The sequence below is a fragment of the Acartia tonsa genome, chromosome 1 (assembly GCF_053477335.1).
Source record: "Acartia tonsa isolate MP-2025a chromosome 1, ASM5347733v1, whole genome shotgun sequence".
Lineage (NCBI taxonomy): Eukaryota > Metazoa > Arthropoda > Copepoda > Calanoida > Acartiidae > Acartia > Acartia tonsa.
The window spans coordinates 63,229,742-63,249,169 of NC_137260.1; the positions used below are offsets into that span (position 1 = coordinate 63,229,742).

General features: G+C 29.7%; 2 protein-coding genes across 3 annotated transcripts; both read left to right on the top strand.

Moving 5' to 3' along the window:
- Nucleotides 1–3,868: 3,868 nt before the first annotated feature.
- Nucleotides 3,869–4,986, top strand: LOC145326355 (uncharacterized). The gene is made up of 2 exons (XM_080169666.1): nt 3,869–3,925; nt 4,370–4,986. The coding sequence occupies exon 2, from the start codon at nt 4,395–4,397 to the stop codon at nt 4,944–4,946; it is 552 nt and encodes a 183-aa protein (XP_080025792.1). The 5' UTR covers nt 3,869–3,925; nt 4,370–4,394; the 3' UTR covers nt 4,947–4,986.
- Nucleotides 4,987–7,427: 2,441 nt separating this feature from the next.
- LOC145326342 (uncharacterized) lies at nt 7,428–9,762 on the top strand. Of its 2 annotated transcripts, none has more exons than XM_080169654.1 (2): nt 7,428–7,528; nt 8,352–9,762. In XM_080169654.1, exon 2 carries the CDS (start codon nt 8,692–8,694, stop codon nt 9,301–9,303), a length of 612 nt encoding a protein of 203 aa, XP_080025780.1. In that variant the 5' UTR covers nt 7,428–7,528; nt 8,352–8,691; the 3' UTR covers nt 9,304–9,762. The 2 variants fall into 2 exon arrangements, with proteins under 2 accessions (XP_080025780.1, XP_080025785.1); XM_080169659.1 differs by having other exon boundaries at nt 7,428–7,488.
- The last annotated feature ends 9,666 nt before the right edge of the window (nt 9,763–19,428 follow it).

The window sequence follows — 19,428 nt, forward strand, 5'->3', positions numbered from 1 at the left end:
CGTAATTTGGCCAATATGAATTGTTAGGCTGAAAGCATATGAAAACAAAGAGAGGGAGGGTTTTTGGTAAAATCCGTAAAGGTGTGTGTTTTAAGGCTTAAAAATAGTAGTATAGGTGGAATTGGCATTGTGTTTCTTCCATAATCATATCTCTGTTCTCTGCATGGATCTGGTCTGGCATACATTCTCTGTCTATTATCCTCAAAAAATCCTTGTCTTTGTCTAGGATTATCCTCATAAATGTATCTTAATTGTCGAGGATATCTTCATAAATGCTTAATCCTTGTCTTGGTCTATTATAATCATCGGTGTGTCCTCTCTGTTATATCTGCTGTTATTTGCAGCGCTACTATAAAAGTTGCTATCCTTGTTGCTGTTTCTGTCATAATGCGCTTCGCTTGGTCTATTGTATGTATTACTTGGTCTGTTATGGTATCTGTCATATTCTTCAAATCTTTCTCTATTATTGTATGGAAATTCGCTACTATTGACATTGTTGTCCTTGTTCGTATTGCTAAAAAATAAAGCATGTGTAACCATTTACCCAGGTAGACAGCAGCATCTCATGTTTCTGTAAAATTCACAAAGTTGGATACTAAATAAAACCCCAGAATAGACTAAAACACTCTGGAATGTATAAAAGCTTTCATAGGTACATAATAATAAGATTATCAAATAAACAAGATAAAATGCACACAAATATATTTTTATATTAAGACTGAATAAAATAAGATTCTTGGTCTAGGATCACTGGATGCTTATGATTGGTAGAAGAGCCCTCCCTTGGTCATTTGAGGTCGGCCTAGATAAAACATAGGTTTTGGTCTGTTACTTATAAATCCTCACACATAAATTAGTAACGCCTTTTGTCTGAAGCTTAATATTTTGGAAATTGCTGGTCTAAATGATTGTACTTTTCAATGAATATGTATAATTCTCTTAGGATGGTTTTTTCTTATTTTTCTAATGATATAAAAAGTTGCATTTTACATTTACAAACACATTTTTATCTCTACTTTTCCCAGCCAGCTTCTAAAAGTAGTTTCTATAATTGCAATAGTAAATATTCAAATATTGACATGTTTGAAACATTACAAGTGTTAAGTACCATTAGGGAAATTCTTATGCAAACAAAAGTTTAGCCCAGATGATTGAAAATTGTCTAATTTTGCGAGTAAAGGCAAAAAAAATCGGCTGGAAATGGTGGTTTTTGGGGGGAGCAGCGGTTCTATTACTACACAATTCTTAAATTGTACCTCTTTAAAGAAACTGCCTTGCATAATCTCAGAGCTGTAACTCTTTATTTAGGGAGTTCCTTTGACTTTTACCTTTGGATTCAATGTCTAAAATTGTAGGTAGGTACGTTTTTTAGTCATAAAAATGAAAAAATAGTCATATTTTATTTGAACATGCAGACACTGTAATTCTGCAACCTTGTTTTTTCAATTACCTCTGGATACAGAACAGCTGCAGTATTTGTCAGCTTGTTATTTTCAATAAGCAGACCAAGCCTTTACATCTTCAGGTTTAGCCTCTGGTTTTAATTGAGGGTATTATCATATAAAGGAGTTTTGTAAATACATATTTAGAGGTGTGGAACAATTCAAAATTGGTTTATTTGAAAATACTTCTTGATGATTGTAGCAATTAAATTATAATAAAAAAGCAGATCCATACAGGTGTGAAGCTTTTCAAATGTTATTTATGTCACATTTTCTGAAAATAGGAAGCTAATCTTAAATACAAAGTAAAACAATGTCTGTCTAATGCTTAAGATCCTTTTAACCCATGCCAAAAAAATGAACTCGGTATTTATGATGATCTATCTCTTGATCATGTAATATCTTGTGATGTAAATATCCAATTATGGTAAAGATTGTGTTGGTTAATAACTCATTTAATTTATTTTCAGACTGAATGTAAAATGAAATAAAACTCAAGATTATAAAACTTAAGTCAGTAGAAACATAAAGATTAAGGAAGACAAGTAAATTGAGTTTAGCAAATCAAAGTAAGTTAGTTTTTATATATAAAAACAAGTTCAAAGACATCCATAAAAGCAATGCAATTTAATATCAGATTGTTGGACATTAAAACATTAACACCAGTTGAGAGTGAAAACTTATTAATCAGAATGTAAACTTACACGTCTAATCAAAATTGTGTGTAAATTTGAAGCAAAATTTCTTGAATAGATGATACAGTTTTAAAAATAAACTTACATTTTTAGGAATTGATAATAAGGATGCTTTGCTTACAACAATCTACCTCGTTGTCCTAGGCATCAATATTTAAAAAATCAGATAAATAGTTAAAAATCAACATATTTTAAATTTTTGATGTACGGAAGTACTGGTAACGATTATAGAGTTGCTATGCTAGTTAAGATATTGATATAAGGAGAAAGTTTTCATAGAATACTATTTTCTACATGTTGAAAGGCCTTCAGACATGATCTTTATTAAATCTTAAATTCATAAAAATGAAATGCTTCAAATATAATGATAAATAATTGTCATCTTTAAATTAATTCTAGTATTACCATAAACATTATTTATTCCAGGTGCAAGAACAATTAATAAACTATCATGAACAAGTGTAATATCTGCTGCAAGAAATTCTCTAGAAAGGACTATTTAACAGTACATATGAGAATTCATACAGGAGAGAAGCCATTTAAATGTGATATTTGTGAAAATGCATTCTTAGACAATTGTAATTTAACGAGACATAAGAGAATCCATACAGGAGAAAAGCCATTCAAATGTGATTCATGTGACAAGACTTTCTCTCAACAAGGTCATTTAACTGAGCATAAGAATATCCATAAAGGGGAAAATCGATACTCTTGTGATACGTGTGAAAAGACTTTCCGTGACAGTAAAGAGTTGACATTACATAAAAGGATGCATACAGGAGAGAAATCATACTCTTGTGATTCATGTGAAAAATCTTTCCTATATCAAACGGAATTAACTGAACATAAGAGGATCCATAGAGGAGAGAAGCCATACTCCTGTGATACATGTGACATGGCTTTCTCTACACGAGGTTATTTATCTAACCATAAGAGGAGTGTTTTATGCCAGAAACCTTATTACTCAAGTTTAGAATTGTCACAGCAAAGCAAATCTACTAAAAACTCAACTCCACCTTCTGCTTCTACCAGTTTTGTTGATTGTGGTGAAGCTGATATAAAACTTGAGATAAAAGAAGAAGAAACTCTTTATGAGGATCCTGAATCTATAACGATTGAGGCTGAGAGTGTGGAAGTAATTATAAAAGAGGAAATAAAGGAGGAAGAAGGAATTGAGAGTGAAGAATTTGTTTAAGTAGAAAAAAAACAAAAATGTTTGATAAAGTAATGAACCTGAATTGCGAATTTGTTGTAAACGTCTTTTAGTAAGTACTTTATCAAATATTTGTTCATATTTAAGATTTGATAATATGTGTAAATAATATTGCTTCTCTAAAATCAATTTTAAAGAAAAAATCATAATTCTTTGAAAAAAATGTTATTTGTATAAATGTGTAAATAGGTAGTATCTTATATACCTACTATGTTAGCTTTATTGTTTATTATTTAAACATAAATCTGAGTTGCTCTAAACCTTTGGGGATACCTTGTGCATATCCAATTAAACCAACCTAAGTTTGAGGAATAATAATAAATATAAAATTTAAAAATTGAGTAAATATCAACTAAATTGTATAGAAATTGTTTCTATTTATACATTTTTTCTATCCTATTGAGCAAGGTATGTCTACCTTCTCTAATTTTTAATATTTCTCATTTTCTTATATTCAATTAATTAAATCTCAATATTAGAATTGTGTTACTTGTAAGATAATTATTATATTTATTTTCAGACTGAATATTATAAAAAGAAAAAGCATATGAGTAGTTTGAGTTTAGCAAAGTAAAGTAAGTTAGTTTTTTATATTACAAATATACAAATGTAGCAGAATCTTTAGAAAATTAATATTAAAGATAAAGGATGCCTGTCTGTCCGTAATAGAAGTGAATTAGATTATTGTAAAAAAATATTATTTAAAGAAAACAGTTGGGGTTTGGGATGTTTTTTTTCTATAATATGTATTTCAAATTAAAGCTAAAGATAGGAATTGAATGAAACATCAAAAGTAGATTGGGTAATAAGTCATATACATATAAGTGGATAGAAGAGAAAGTGGGATAAGAATTAGATGTAAGAGGAGAGTTTTCATACAGTACATCTGGAATACGTTTACCTACATAAGGACAGACATACCTTACACTATAATCAGTATTTGAAATAATTATTAAATTTATTCTGGCTTAAAGTTATTATTTTTTTTACTTCTACACATTAAATATTAATTATTCCAGGTGCTAGAACAATTAATAATCCACCATGAACAAGTGTAATAAGTGTCATAACTGCTGTAAGAAATTCTCTAGAAGATACGACATGACAAGACATGTGAGAATTCATACAGGAGAGAAGCCATTCAAATGTGATACATGTGATAAGGCTTTTACAACGAATGGTCAGTTAACTTTCCATAAAAGAAACCATACAGGAGAGAAGCCATACTCTTGTGACACATGTGAAAAGGCATTCCGTACAAAAGGTGAGTTAACTGTCCATAAGAGGATTCTTACAGGAGAGAAGTCATACTCATGTGATTTATGCAAGAAATCTTATTTCTCAAACTCAGTCCTGTCAGAGCACAAGAAATCAGCTGGACATCTGCTATACTTAGAACTAAAGAATAAAGTTTCACCTACTGCTGCAACAAGTTTTGTTGATTGTGGGGAAGCTGATGTAAAATTAGAAATAAAAGAAGAAGAAACTCTTGATGAGGATCCTGTATCTATAAAGATAGAGGCTGAGAGTGTGGAAGTAATTATAAAAGAGGAAATAAAGAAGGAAGAAGGAATTGAGAGTGAAGAATTTGTTTAATTAGATAAAAATGAAAATGTTTAATAAATGCATAAACCTAGATTGCGAATTTATTGTAAACGTCTTTTAGCAAGAGCTGTATTATGTCTGTATTTAAGATTTGATGTAATGTGTAAATAATATTACTTCTCCTAATGTTTCTTTCAGATAAAAGAATGAAATGAAATGATTTGAATAAAGAATTATTATTTGAATGAAGACTTTAACCATCAGGTATGTATTATTTTGGTGAGAAAACAAATTAGTTTAACTGTTTAGAAAATGGTATGAGATGACTTTGTTCACCAAGTCTATTTTTGTAAATACTCTTTCTTATCATATTTTTGTTGATACTAAGACTACTTTTTGAGAAAAACTTTTAATTTCTAAGTTTGATGACAAACAATCCTAATATACCATCTTCAATTCTTTTTTTTTAAATTTCACAAGTTCTTTCCTTCACATAGTGCATTTAATGCGTTACTTAAAGTAGTGAATCTTTTAAATGTTTTTGTAGAATATGGGTAGAAAATTTAAATCCTTTCAAATGTAGTTTAATTGAACAAAAAAAAATGTGGTTTACTAAATTCAAGTTCAAATTAATTTTGTGCAACTAACGAAAGGACAAATAAAATAGCATGACTCAACACATTGTAATCATTCATCCAGGTTGACAACATGATTTTCATTAGATATATATTTTTTGGTCTATTACAACATCAAGAAGAGGCCTCTCTACTTGGTCTATTATATCTGTTTCTTCTTATATCTAGTCTATGGATGGATTCTTACTTAGGTAGGGTCTTGGTCTATTAATCTCCAGATTAGCTATCAGATAGGAATAACAAATTCAACTATTTTCACAACTACCCCTTTCATTATTTATTTGTAAAATAATAATGATATAATTTTTTCAGACAGAATGATAAATAGACTGAAGATTAGAAAGCTGAAGTCAATAAAAAAAGAGAAATAAAACTTCAATTTTGAGTTCAGAATCAAAGTAAGTTAGTTTTTAACATGTACAAGGATAATTTTGTCCATAACAAAACACAACAAGCAAAAACATTTTAAAAGCATGATTGTTGTCACAGTTTATATGGATTGCTAAGATACTATTTAGTGTGCGTCATGTATATTGCATATAAATGGGCGCTTCCACATGATTAGAGAGAGAGGAGATAGAGGGATATAGAGTACATCTAATAATTATTCCTACATAGTGACTGATGTACGGACATCTTAATTATAGAGTAGCTTAAAAATGAAATAATAAGATCAAAAATCAATAATTTCTATTCAACCATTACATTAAATATTGTTTATATTCAAGGTGCAAGAACAATTAAGAATCCATCATGAACAAGTGTCATATCTGTAGCAAGGAATTCTCTAGAAAGAGTAGTTTGACATTACACATGAGGATCCATACAGGAGAGAAGCCATACTCTTGTGATAAATGTAAAAAGACTTTCACACAACGAGGTAATTTAACTGAACATAATAAGATCCATACAGGAGAGAAGCCATATTCCTGTGATACATGTGGAAAGACCTTTACACAACGAGGTAGTTTAACTGAACATAAGAGGATCCATACAGGAGAGAAGCCATACTCTTGTGATACATGTGAAAAAGCTTTCTCACAAAAAAGTGCTTTAACTAGTCATAAGAGGACCCATAGGTCATACTCTTGTCATAAATGTGAGAAAGCTTTCCGCTCAAATAGTGATTTAAGAATACATAAAATGATTCATACCGGAGATATGCTAAATTCCGGTGATAAAGATGAAAAAGCTTTCTCACCACAATTCTGTACAGGAGAAAGGCCATACTCTTGTCTATTATGTCAGAAATCTTATTACTTAAGTTCATCCCTGTCAAGACATAATAGTTCAGCTGAACATCTTAGGAAGTTTGAATCTACCAAGAATACAGGTCCAGCTCCTGTTTCTACCAGTTTTGTTGATTGTGGTGAAGCTGATATTAAACTTGAGATAAAAGGAGAAGAAACTCTTGATGAGGATCCTATATCTATAAAGATTGAGGCTGAGAGTGTGGAAGTAATTATAAAAGAGGAAATAAAGGAGGAAGAACGAATTGAGAGTGAAGAATTTGTTTAAGAAGATAAACATAAAAATGATTGTTTCTAATTGCGAATTTGTTGTAAATGTCATTTAGCAAGTGCTTTATTTTTTATTTATGTTTGTATTTAAGATTTGATAGTAAGTGTATATAATATTGTTTCTCCAAAAATAATTTTAAAGAAAATATCATAATTCTCTCAAAAAAAGGTTTGTATAAAAAATGTGTAAATAGGTATCTAGTACCTTAATTACTTTGTTTCCTCTCTTGTATAAACATAAATCTGCGTTGCTCTAATCCTACTGGGCTACCTTGTACATGTAACTTTTGTTCCCTAATTTATTTTCTTATATTCAATTAATTCGATCTCATTTTTAGAAATGTGTAACTTGTAAAATTAGTATTATATATACTTTCAGACTGAATATAAAATGAATTGAGACTCTAAGATTATTAAAAGTAAGAAAACACAAAGAAGGTAAAAGAAAACACGAGATATTTGAGTTTAGCAAAGTAAAGTAAGTTAGATTTCTATATTAAAATATTATGTAGCAGAATCTTTAGAATATTAATATTAAAGATGTACGATGTCTATCTGCCTGTCATAAAAGTAAATTTGTTTTCTGTAATAATGTAGTTTGGAATGGATTTTCTATATTATGTCTTTTAAATAAAATCTAAAGATGGACATTTTATAAAACATCAAAAGTAGATCGGGTAATAATACTATAGTCATGTACATGTGAGTGGATAGAAGAGAAAGTGGAATAAGAATTAGATGTAAGAGGAGAGTTTTCATATTTTATCTACACTGTGACGGACACACCGTACAAATAGAGTAGCTATTCAAAATAAGATATCGGTGTAAGGCAGGGGTGTATATTCTGCACAAGATTTAATTTTTTTCCCCTGCTACACAATTTTTTATTTTTTTTTCCCCCCTAGATTTTTCTTAAAAAGTAGGGGGGGAAATAGAAAAATATTTAAAGAACTCTATATTTTATTTATTTTATCCCTCCTACCACACATTTTTTAAGTTTTTTTTTTAACCAAGGAGGGGGGCGAAATGGAAAAAATGTTTTCAGTTTTCTTAATTTTTACATTCCCCCCCCCCCCTGAGCCGGGGATCCCATGCAGAATATACACCCCTGGTGTAAGGAGATGAGTACTTTTTATAAAGCAAATCTAGAATACGTTGGCCTACATAATTATTGACACACCTTATTTATAGGCTTGCTCTGTTACTAAAAAAAATGTTTATTGAAATAAAATCAAAAAGCTTACAGAAAATTATTATTTTCAACTCTACACAGGTATTACTTTGTATGTTATTTATTCCAGGTGCATAAACAATTAATAATTCATCATGAACAAGTGTCATATCTGTGCTAAGGAATTCTCTACGAAAAGCAATTTAACAGTACATAAGAGAATTCATACAGGAGAGAAGCCATTTAAATGTGACACATGTGAAAAAGCTTTTCTTACAAATAATAAGTTAACTGTCCACAAGAGGATCCATACAGGAGAGTAGCCATACTCTTGTGATATATGTGAAAAGCCTTTCTCGCGACAAGATGCATTAGCTGAACATAAGAGGATTCATACAGGAGAAAAACCATATTCATGCGATACATGTGAGAAAGAATTTCGTACAAATGGTGAATTAACCGTTCATAAGATGACCCACACAGGTAAGAAGCCATACTCATGTGATATATGTGAAAAGTCTTTCTTACAATCAAGTGCATTGACAGTGCACAAGAGGATCCATACAGGAAACACGCCATACTCTTGTGATACATGTGAAGAGGCTTTCTCACAACAAAGTCATTTAATTGTACATATGAGGATCCATACTGGTGAGATGCCATACTCTTGTGAATTATGCCAGAAATCTTATTACAATAGTTCTAGCATGTCAAACCATTACAAATCAGCTGGACATCTGAAAAAGTTAGAAACTATTAAGAAAACAGTCACTCCTTCTGTAGAGAAGCCATACTCTTGTGAATTATGTCAGAAATCTTATAAATTAAGTTCAGACCTGACAAGACATAAAAAATCAGCCGGACATCTCAAGAAGTTAGGATCTAATCAGAATACAGTTCAAGCTCCTGATTCTATCAGTTTTGTTGATTGTGGTGAAGCTGAAGTAAAATTAGAGATAAAAGAAGAAGAAACTTTTAATGAAGATCCTCTCATTACAAAGATGGAGGCTGAGAGTGTGGAAGTAATTATAAAAGAGGAAATGAAAGAGGAAGAAGGAATTGAGAGTGAAGAATTTGTTTAAGTAGATAAAAATGAAAATGATTAATAAATGAATGAACCTAAATTGCAAATTTGTTGTAAATGTCTTTTATCAAGAGTTATATTATGTTTGTATTTAAGATTTGATGTAATTTGTTAATAATATTACTTCTCCAAAATCAGTTCTAAAGAAAAAATCATAAGTCTTTGAAAAACATGTTAATTGTAAAAATGTGTAAATAGGTACTATCTTATAAACATCTGTGTAATCCTAACCTTACAGGGCTACATACCTAATTTACCCTAACCTAAGTTTGAGAAATACTTATTCTTATAATATTGAAAAAAAAAATTTAATATTTCAACTAAATTGTGTAGATACTGTTTCTGTTTATACATGTTTCTGTCCTTCTCTTGAATGCAAAAATGTGTATACCTTCTTTAATTCAATTATATCTACTTATGAAATAATAATTTTGTCTATTTTCAGACAAAAATAAAATGAAATAATACTTGAAACTGAAGTCAACATAAAGAGAAACAAACCACGCATAGTCTCAGTTCAGAAAATAAAGTAAGTTAGTTTTTAACATGTAGAAAGCTAATTTTGTCCATAACATTAAATAAAACAGCAAAGCATATTTAGAATGCTTTTACTTACATATTGATGGAGGATGTAAGGAGAGAGTTTTCATATAGTACATATGGCATAATTTTACCTACATAGTGCGAGACACACCCTACATTTAGAGTAGATATATTAAATAATAAGGATGTAAGTAGATAGTTTTCATAGAGTACATCCGGAATAGTTTTCCTTCATATTGACGGACACACCCTACATATAAAGTAGTTATTCTAAATCAAATATGGATGGAAGGAGATAGATTGTAAATAATTATTTTTAACAATTCTTCAAGTTTTTTTTTATTTCAGGTGAAAGCACAATTAAGAATCCATCATGAACAAGTGTCATATCTGCTGCAAGAAATTCTCTACAAAGGGTATTTTAAAAGTTCATATGAGAATACATATAGGTGTGAAGCCATTTAAATGTGATTTTTGTGAAAAAGCTTTCCTTACAAGTGGTAATTTAACTGTCCACAAGAGGACCCATACAGGAGAGAAGCCATACTTTTGTGATTCTTGTGAAAAGGAATTCTCTACAAAAGGCAATTTAACTGTACATGTGATAATTCATACAGGCGAGAAGCCATTCAAATGTGATACATGTGATAAGGCTTTCGGGACAAGATATGAGTTAACTATCCATAAGAGAATTCATACAGGAGAGAAGCCATACTCTTGTGACACATGTGAAAAGGCTTTCTACACAAATTGTGAGTTAACTATCCATAATAGGATACATACAGGAGAGAAGCTATACTCTTGTGAACTATGCCAGATATCTTATTTCATTAGTTCAGACCTGTCAAGACATAAGAGAATGCATACAGGGGATATGGCATATTCATGTGAATTTTGCAGTAAATCTTTTAAATCAAATACAGAATTGTCACTGCACAAAAAAACCGCAGCACATACTAAGAAGTTAGAATCTACTAAGAATACAGTTCCATCTTCTGCTTCTACCAGTTTTGTTGATTGTGGTGAAGCTGATGTAAAACTTGAAATAAAAGAAGAAAAAACTATTGATGAGGATCCTCTCTCTATCAACATGGAGGCTGAGAATATTGAAGAAAATATAAAACAGGAAATAGAAGGAGAAGGAATTGAAGTTAAAGATTCTATTGATATCATAGAACATAAAATTGAAATATGATGAACAAATCATTTTTTTATGTGAAATAACAAATTTTGTAAATATTGTATTATTTTTAATGTAAATATCAAAGGGAGGGGGTTGGGGAGTTTTGCAACTTTCGCTTACTCCTTACTTAATTTTGCTAAAATCTGTATATATTATTTTTCTTCTATTGCTGGTTATTTAAGATTATTTGGTTAAAAATATTTTTCTCTGTTTTGCAAATTAAAAATTGTCAATTTTTTTACCTTATGATTATTTTTCAGATAACGGATAACAATGAAATGAAAGTATAATTCTTGAAGCCTTCATTTGAATAAATAGCTAAGATAAATCAGGTAAATGTTATTACTTTTATTGATTTGTCAGAATTTATTTTCATAATTCTCGCAGAATCCGACAATTTGGAATCATTCAAAATTTTATTTTGTAGATTTTCCCCTTACAAAGAACCCTTGTATTTTAAATTTTATTAGTGAGCTACTCACTTCATTTTAAAATATTTGAACAACATACCTTTTTGCTGACTTAGTAACTCTCTTTTTTACATGAAAGGTATCTTAATAAGCAACAGTGCTTGTGAAGATTGGTAATATTATGTTTTACCTAGGTAGTGATTTTATTGGTCCTTTCTGTGCTTGTCTTACATTAGCCGAAGAGTCACCACAGGCGTTAGTTACAAGGAGAAAAATGCTTGAGAAAAAATCTAATTTTCTAATGATTACAAATTTATTAGTTATATTAACGAAAAATTATAAGAAAAAGAATCCAGGCTGTTTGTGTGAAAGATTAAAAAGTTTAATACTTACTCAACAGATTTTTCAATCTTAAAAATTATATGTCAACATCCTCTGGTTTCTACTCTAACCAACTAAAAATACCAAGGGCATAATGTCCATTTTAGTCTAAAACATTAATGAATTGTTAGTGTTTGAGAATAGGTACTTAATCATTTTGTTACTATATATTGAGTTCAATTTTCACGCCTTTATTGTACTTTATATATGTCTTGGGGTGGTTTTAAGCTATTTTTCTGACACACCTCCATTATTCACTAATGGCTAGGGGCGAAGCACCTGGTTTTTACTAATTGTATAAAAAGTTGGAGTTCACATTCACAACCACATTTTTATCTTTACTTTTTCCAGCCAGCTTTTTAAGGTTTTTCAATTAACATTTGAACATTATTCTGATGAGGATAGTATTGAACATTGTTGAACATAAAATTGAAATATGATTAATTACACTATGTTAGTAAGAATTTTATCCAAAAATAAAATGTCCTTTCATTTGAAAGATATATATTTTCAGTAAATTAAAATGTTTTAAATAAAAAAACAATATATTACCTACCTGCTTAGTTATTTTTCCTTTTTTATATAAACAAGAACTTTTTCCCCTCTATTAATTTTCTTACACATTTTTAAATTGATTAAGTAAGGACTTTAAAGTTATCTCTCTGTGTGAATCTGTAATTTTTTTGTTTGTTTTCTGACATATCATATATTATTTCTTTATTATTTTTATATTTTCAGAACATAAAAATGAAATTTGATTACATGGAATAAAAAAATTTCACAAATAGAAACAGGTATTTGGATAGTTATTGTAGTGAGGCCATAGGTTATTAGAGATGAAAGATTTCACTAAAGTTCGTATTTAGGATGTAATCCTACTATATAAATAGATAAGATTTTCTTGTCTGTAGAGAAGGATCTCGCTAATAACTGATAAGATATGGGTATTCTTTACAGCCAAGCTACTTTTAGGTATAGGGAATGTTTTTAACTTTTTTTTTCGGCGGGTACCTCCATAATTTGAGGAAATCTTGGATCGAGTGGAATAAGTAAAGGAAGATAATTTTTGTTTGCACAGCTTAAGCTCTTACTCACACAATGAGAAATAGTCAATTTCTGATATGCACACAGGGGTGTATATTCTACATGGGATCCCCTGCTCAGGGGGGGGGGGGATAAAAAATAAGTGGTTGGAGGGGAAAAAAATGTAAAAATTTTGAAAATTGAAAACATTTTTTCCATTCCCCCCCCCCCCCCCCCCCTCCTTGGTGAAAAAAACTAAAAAAATGGGTGGTAGGAGGGATAAAATAAATAAAATATAGAGTTCTTTAAATATTTTTCCATTTTCCCCCCTACTTGGTGAGAAAAAATAAGGGGGGGGGGGGGAAATTAAAAATTTTGTAGCAGGGGAAAAAAATAAATCTCGTGCAGAATATACACCCCTGAATGCACAGGAAATGCGAGGGTAGAGAAAACTAATGTAAAATCAGACTCAATATTTACTAGATCTCCTTTTTTTGTGGGAAAGTCATTTAGTTAAAGCAGCTACAGAAAAAATCTTCCTTATTATTTCCAATTTCTGTAAAGAATAATCAATCTCTATGAGGTTTAAAAGTGCATATTCTAAGTTTAATATTAAACTTAATCTATATTTAATTTAGATATATTACCTCCCAAATAACTGTATTTAATTTTGTAATATTTCATGTTTTAGGTGAAATCACCTGTCCTGACCATGAATACTCACCAGACTTATAAAAACCATTCAAATGTGAAATATGTAATATGACATTCACAAAGAGTGATAGCTTTAACAGACATAAGACAGTTCATGGTATGAAGCCATACTCTTGTAATACATGCAGAAAGGCTTTCCTTACAAAAAGTTATTTAACTGTACATAAGCGTATTCATACAGGAGAGAAGCCATACACTTGTGATACATGTAACAAAACTTTTGTTAGAAATGCTAAGTTAACTGTTCACAAGAGGACCCATACTGGAGAGAAACCATACTCATGTGATACATGTGGAAAAAGTTTTCGTACAACAAATACGTTATTTGTCAAGTATAGAAGACAAACAGAAAGGAAGATATACACTTGTTTTACTTGTGAAAAGACATCACAACAAAATGATTAAAACCATAAATCTAGTTGGAATATAGTCACGCCTTCTGCTTCTACCAGTTTTGTTGATTGTGGTGAAGCTGATATTAAACTAGAAATGAAAGAAGAACAAAATAATGATGAGGATCCTATATCTATAAAGATAGAGGCTGAGAGTGTGGAAGTAATCATAAAAGAGGAAATAAAGGAGGAAGAAGGAATTGAGAGTGAAGAATTTGTTTAAGTAGATAAAAATAAAAATGTATATATAAGAATGAACATAAATTGCAAATTTGTTGTAAATTTATTTTGACATGTGCTTTGTTATAAAGAAATGTTTGTTTTTAAGGTTTGATAATATGTGTAAATAATATTACTTCTTCACAAACAATTTTAAAGAAAAAATCATAATTCTTTGAAAAAATGTTATCTGTAAAAATGAGTAAGATAGATAGATAATGATTATTTTAGTATAGACAAAATTCCTTGTTAGTTGTTTGTAAATGTATATTGAGAATGATGTCCCAGCAAAGTAGATAGATAGATATATTAGTATAGACTAAATTCCTTGTTAGTGAATGTATATTGAGAATAATGTCCCTACAAAATAGATAGATAGATATATTAGTATAGACTAAATTCCTTGTTAGTGAATATAGTGAGAATAATGTCCCAGCAAAGTAGATAGATAGATATATTAATATAGACTAAATTCCTTGTTAGTGAATATAACTTTGTTTCCTTTATTGTTTATTGTTTGAATATAAATCTGCGTTGCCCTAACCCTAAAGGGCTACTTTTACATACCCAATTTACTCTTACCTAACTTTGAGTTTGATGTAAAATTAATTTTATTAACTAAATCATGTAGGTAGATACTATTTTTACATTTTTTCTGTTCTTTTGTGAAAAAAAATGTCTTCTTTATCTTTTTAATTTTCTTATATTCAATTAATTAGATCTTATTATTAGAATTGTGTTACATGTAAAATTATAATTATATTTATTTTCAGACTAAATATAAAATGAATTGAGACTCTGAGATTATGAAAAGAAAGAAAATGTGGGTGATTTGAGTTTACAAAGCAAAGTAAGTTAGTTTTCCATAATACAAATATTAAAAATATCAATATTAAAGATGTAGGATGTCTGTCTGTCTGTAATAAAAGTGAAGTATTTTTCTCTAACAAAAATATTATTCAAACAGTTGAGGTTTGGGATTGTTGTTTTCTGTATAGTATGTATTTTAAATCAAAGTTGAAGATGGACATTTGATAAAACATGAAAAGTAGATTGGGTAAAATAGTCATGTACATGTAAGTGGATAGAAGAGTAAGTGGGATTATAATTAGATGTAAGAGGAGAGTTTTCATATAGAAGGTAAATCTGTAATGCTTTTACCTGCATAGTAACAGATGTATGGCACACCTAAGATATAGAGTAACAAGTCTAAATAAGATTTGAAATAATTATTAAAATTTTTAAGATTTAAAATTGTTATTTTCATTTCTACAAAGGTATTACATTCAATATTATTTATTTCAGGTGTAAGGACAATAAGGAATCCACCATGAACAAGTGTCATATATGCTGCAGGGAATTCTCTCAAAAGAGTTATTTAAAAATACATATGAGAATACATACAGGTGAAAAGCCATTTAAATGTAAATTATGTGGAAAAGCATTTACAAAAAGCAGTGATTTAACAACACACATGAGAATTCATACAGGAGAGAAGTCATTCAAATGTGATTTTTGTGAAAAATCTTTCTCACAACAAAGTACATTAACTATCCAAAAGAGGATCCATACAGGAGAGAGACCATACTCTTGTGATACTTGTAAAAAATATTTCTGTACAAATGGTGATTTGACAAGACATAAGAGGATCCACACTGAAGCCATACTCTTGTGAACTGTGCCTGAAATCTTTTTATGACAGTTCAAACCTGTCAAAACATAATAAATCAGCTAGACATCTTAGGAAGTTTGAATCTACTAAGAATACATTTCCATCTTCTGTTTCTACCAGTTTTGTTGATTGTGGTGAAGCTGATATTAAACTAGAAATAAAAGAAGAAGAAACTCTTGATCCTCTCTCTATCAACATAGAGACTGAGAATGTTGAAGAAACTATAAAACAGGAAATAGAAGAAGAAAGAATTCAGGAAAAAGATTTTTTTTCTTGTGAACAGAATTCTAACGAGGATAGAGAAGACTCAATTGATATTGTGGAACACAAAATTGAAACATGATGAACAATATTAATCTTTTGTTCTAACATGAAACCTGAGTTTGTAAATATTCTTTATTTTTAATGTGAATATTGATTACTTTATTTTTTTCAAAGATATTTCCATATGCATATTTTTTTCACCTTAACTTTTAATTTAAGATTATTTTGTTAAGAAGCTAGATATGTTTTGTAAAAAATATTTTTTTTGTTACATTGTACTATTTTTTTCAGATAAAGCAAAACAATGAAATGATATGAAAAAAGTGTAATTCTTCCTACCTTCACTAAAACAAATAACTAATATAAAATCAGGTAAAAATGATTTCTTGTATCAACTCTGTCAATGTCAACCTACCTCTCTCTTTCTAATATAAATATAAATCTTTGTTATTATGTCTAACTACTAGCGGCTACTTCCCTAGAGGCCTCTAGGGACACGTAAAATTGTTTCTTTTCAATCTTCATTAAAATCAGCTGTTTACCAAAAATATTTTTTTGCCGCTTTATAGTGTTAGTTATGTTTTAAGCTAATTTTCAAATAAACTGCAGGGCGGCGGTTTTTTTTTGGTTAAAACGTTTGGACCCACCAATCAGAAGGCATTTATGGTCCCCAAAGTTTATGGTCAAAAGAAAAAGAAAACGTAATTATAAAACCGTGGGGACTAGTGTAATAATCAGTTCCATGTCACCTCCCTCCCTGAATTTACCGCCATTATTTTTATTAAAAATAACACCATATCATATTTGCTTGTTCAGTTTCTGATAAAAAGTAGAAGGGATCCGCGCATTGAGCATCATATATAAGTAAATGGGCGGAGATTTCTTTATTTTATATAAAACAAGAATAAACTATTGTTTATGATTTAGGTTGATAATTGAATCACGTCAGTCAGCAACTAACTTTCACAGTGAACAGAAAGAAATTGTACAGATCTACTTGATATTATAAGGTATTTATATTCAACTGCAAAGATTATGCGGAAATAGGGTTTTTATGATTCATATAACAGTTTGGTACAATTTAAAAAGCTTAGTAACTCTATAATCGTTCCCAGAATCGTTCATTTTAAACATGTTGATTTTTAACTTTTTAACAACTAATTTTTTATGTGTTATAATTATCCTATTCATCTGATTTCTGGAATACTGATTCCTAGTACATCAAGGTACAATGTTTTAAGGAATCATCACTATAATCAAGTCCTAAAATTGTAAGTATGTCCTATAAACAGTATACAACAAATTTACTTATAATTTTTCTTAGACATAAACATTTCTATTCTGCTTTTTCAGTTCTGACACCCGTCAAGTGTTAACGTTCGTTTGTCCTACTGTTTCAGAGCTTCGCCGTTATGAATGTTATCATCCTTATTTTGTAAATGATTTGCCGACCATTTCTAAATATCGCACCTACTCGATACTCACTTGATATGTTGGTCTGTCTGTACTGCGCTGATGCAAATTTTAATAAGAAATATGCCTTTCCTCAGCTTTTATCAGAGATATATTGCAGATTTTTCTCGGAGGTCCCCAAAGTTTTATAGTAACGTTTTCTTATTCGTTTGCTTAACAACTTTGGGGACATTATTCAATTTTGATTAGTTGATTCATTAAAATGAGTGTTCAATCGTTTCAACCACTAATTTTAATCTATAGATGATATTATGTGAATCATCATAGGGAATGCATGTCAATTTATTGGCCATTGTCTTATCCCTTTAGATCTCTGGATTTTTCTGCTAGTCTGGTTTATTTGAGCTCGGCTTTTATAGATATTGTCATCAATGTTTTTCTTCTATAATAACAATTTATTTCCAGTTCTAAGTGAATGTATTATTTATATTTACAGCCCAAACTCATACGTCCTGTGATGGGGGTAAAGGGGTACCCCAAACTTTGAAATCCCTCATTTTACTCCCCTGCCTCAAATATTTAATTCTAACTCCGCCCATTTATCAACGAGTTAGAACAATTATAGTAGGAGGAGTTTCTAAATATTATAAAAAATAATTATAAAAACTAAATCTGGGGAGAGGTTATATAACCCAACCAACCTGTCTGTATGTCTATAACAGTAGCTCTTATCGTAAATTTAGGCATGTCAGAATTGTTCTGATGATTCCTTTAACAAAATAAGGCACAATAAATAATTAAAGGATCTGTAAAATTGTTCTTTTTTAATTATTTAGCGTTATTGACAACTTGGATATGACTTTTGAAATTTTTCTCACTTGTTTGATTGGCTGTCTGTTTTTTTTCTTGCCTTGTTTCTATGGAAGTTGTTATCCTTGTTTCAGTTTTTTCCTTATTTTTTTGTTTATTTGAAAATATTGAAAAAACTAAATTTTCTGTTTTTATTTGAAAAAATAATATTTCAGGAGTTTGAGAGAGGATATACCAGCATGTATATCTGTGATATTTGTAAAAAGAATTTTACATGCAAATCTTCTTTGGTTGTTCATAAGAGGATTCATTCAGGAGAGAAACCATTCCCATGTGATCAATGTGGAAAGACATTTTATCAAATTAGCCATTTGACTCGGCACAAAAGGGTACATACTGGTGAAAAGCCATACTCATGTGATCAATGTGAAAAGACATTTTCTCAAATTAGTAGTTTGAATGTCCACAAAAGGATTCATACAGGTGAGAAGCCATATTCATGTGAACTTTGTGACAAACATTACATCTCTAGTTCACAGTTATCAACCCATAATAAATCCCCTGGACATTTAGAAATGCTGAAAAGCTGTAATAATACAGTTTCAACTTCTGTATCTATTAGTTTAATTAAATGTGAAGAAGTTTATATCAAGGAAGAAATTAAAGAAGAAGAAATATTTGATGAAGATCCTCTCTCTATCCAGATGAGAGCTGACAATATTGAAGAAAATATTAAATGTGAAATAGAAGATCCTCTTTCTTGTCAACAGAATTATGATGAAGATAGAATTGATAATATTGATATTGTTTATCATAAAATATAAATATAAACATTTAATTTTCATAGGAAACAAATGTTTATTTAAAGAGACAAGATTAATGCCAATTGCTCAGTTCAAATAAAAATCTAAATCTCATTTTAATTGTTAAAAAGCTATTTAATTTGTTAAATTTTTTTCCTTTATCAAAGGCTATACAAAGTTGTTGTTTAATCCTATTTTGCTTACAACTTACTTTTACTTTTTACTTTAATTTTCTGTGAATAATTTTGATGTTTTTAAGCATAATGACAATCCATGATTTATTAGTTTCTGTTTGA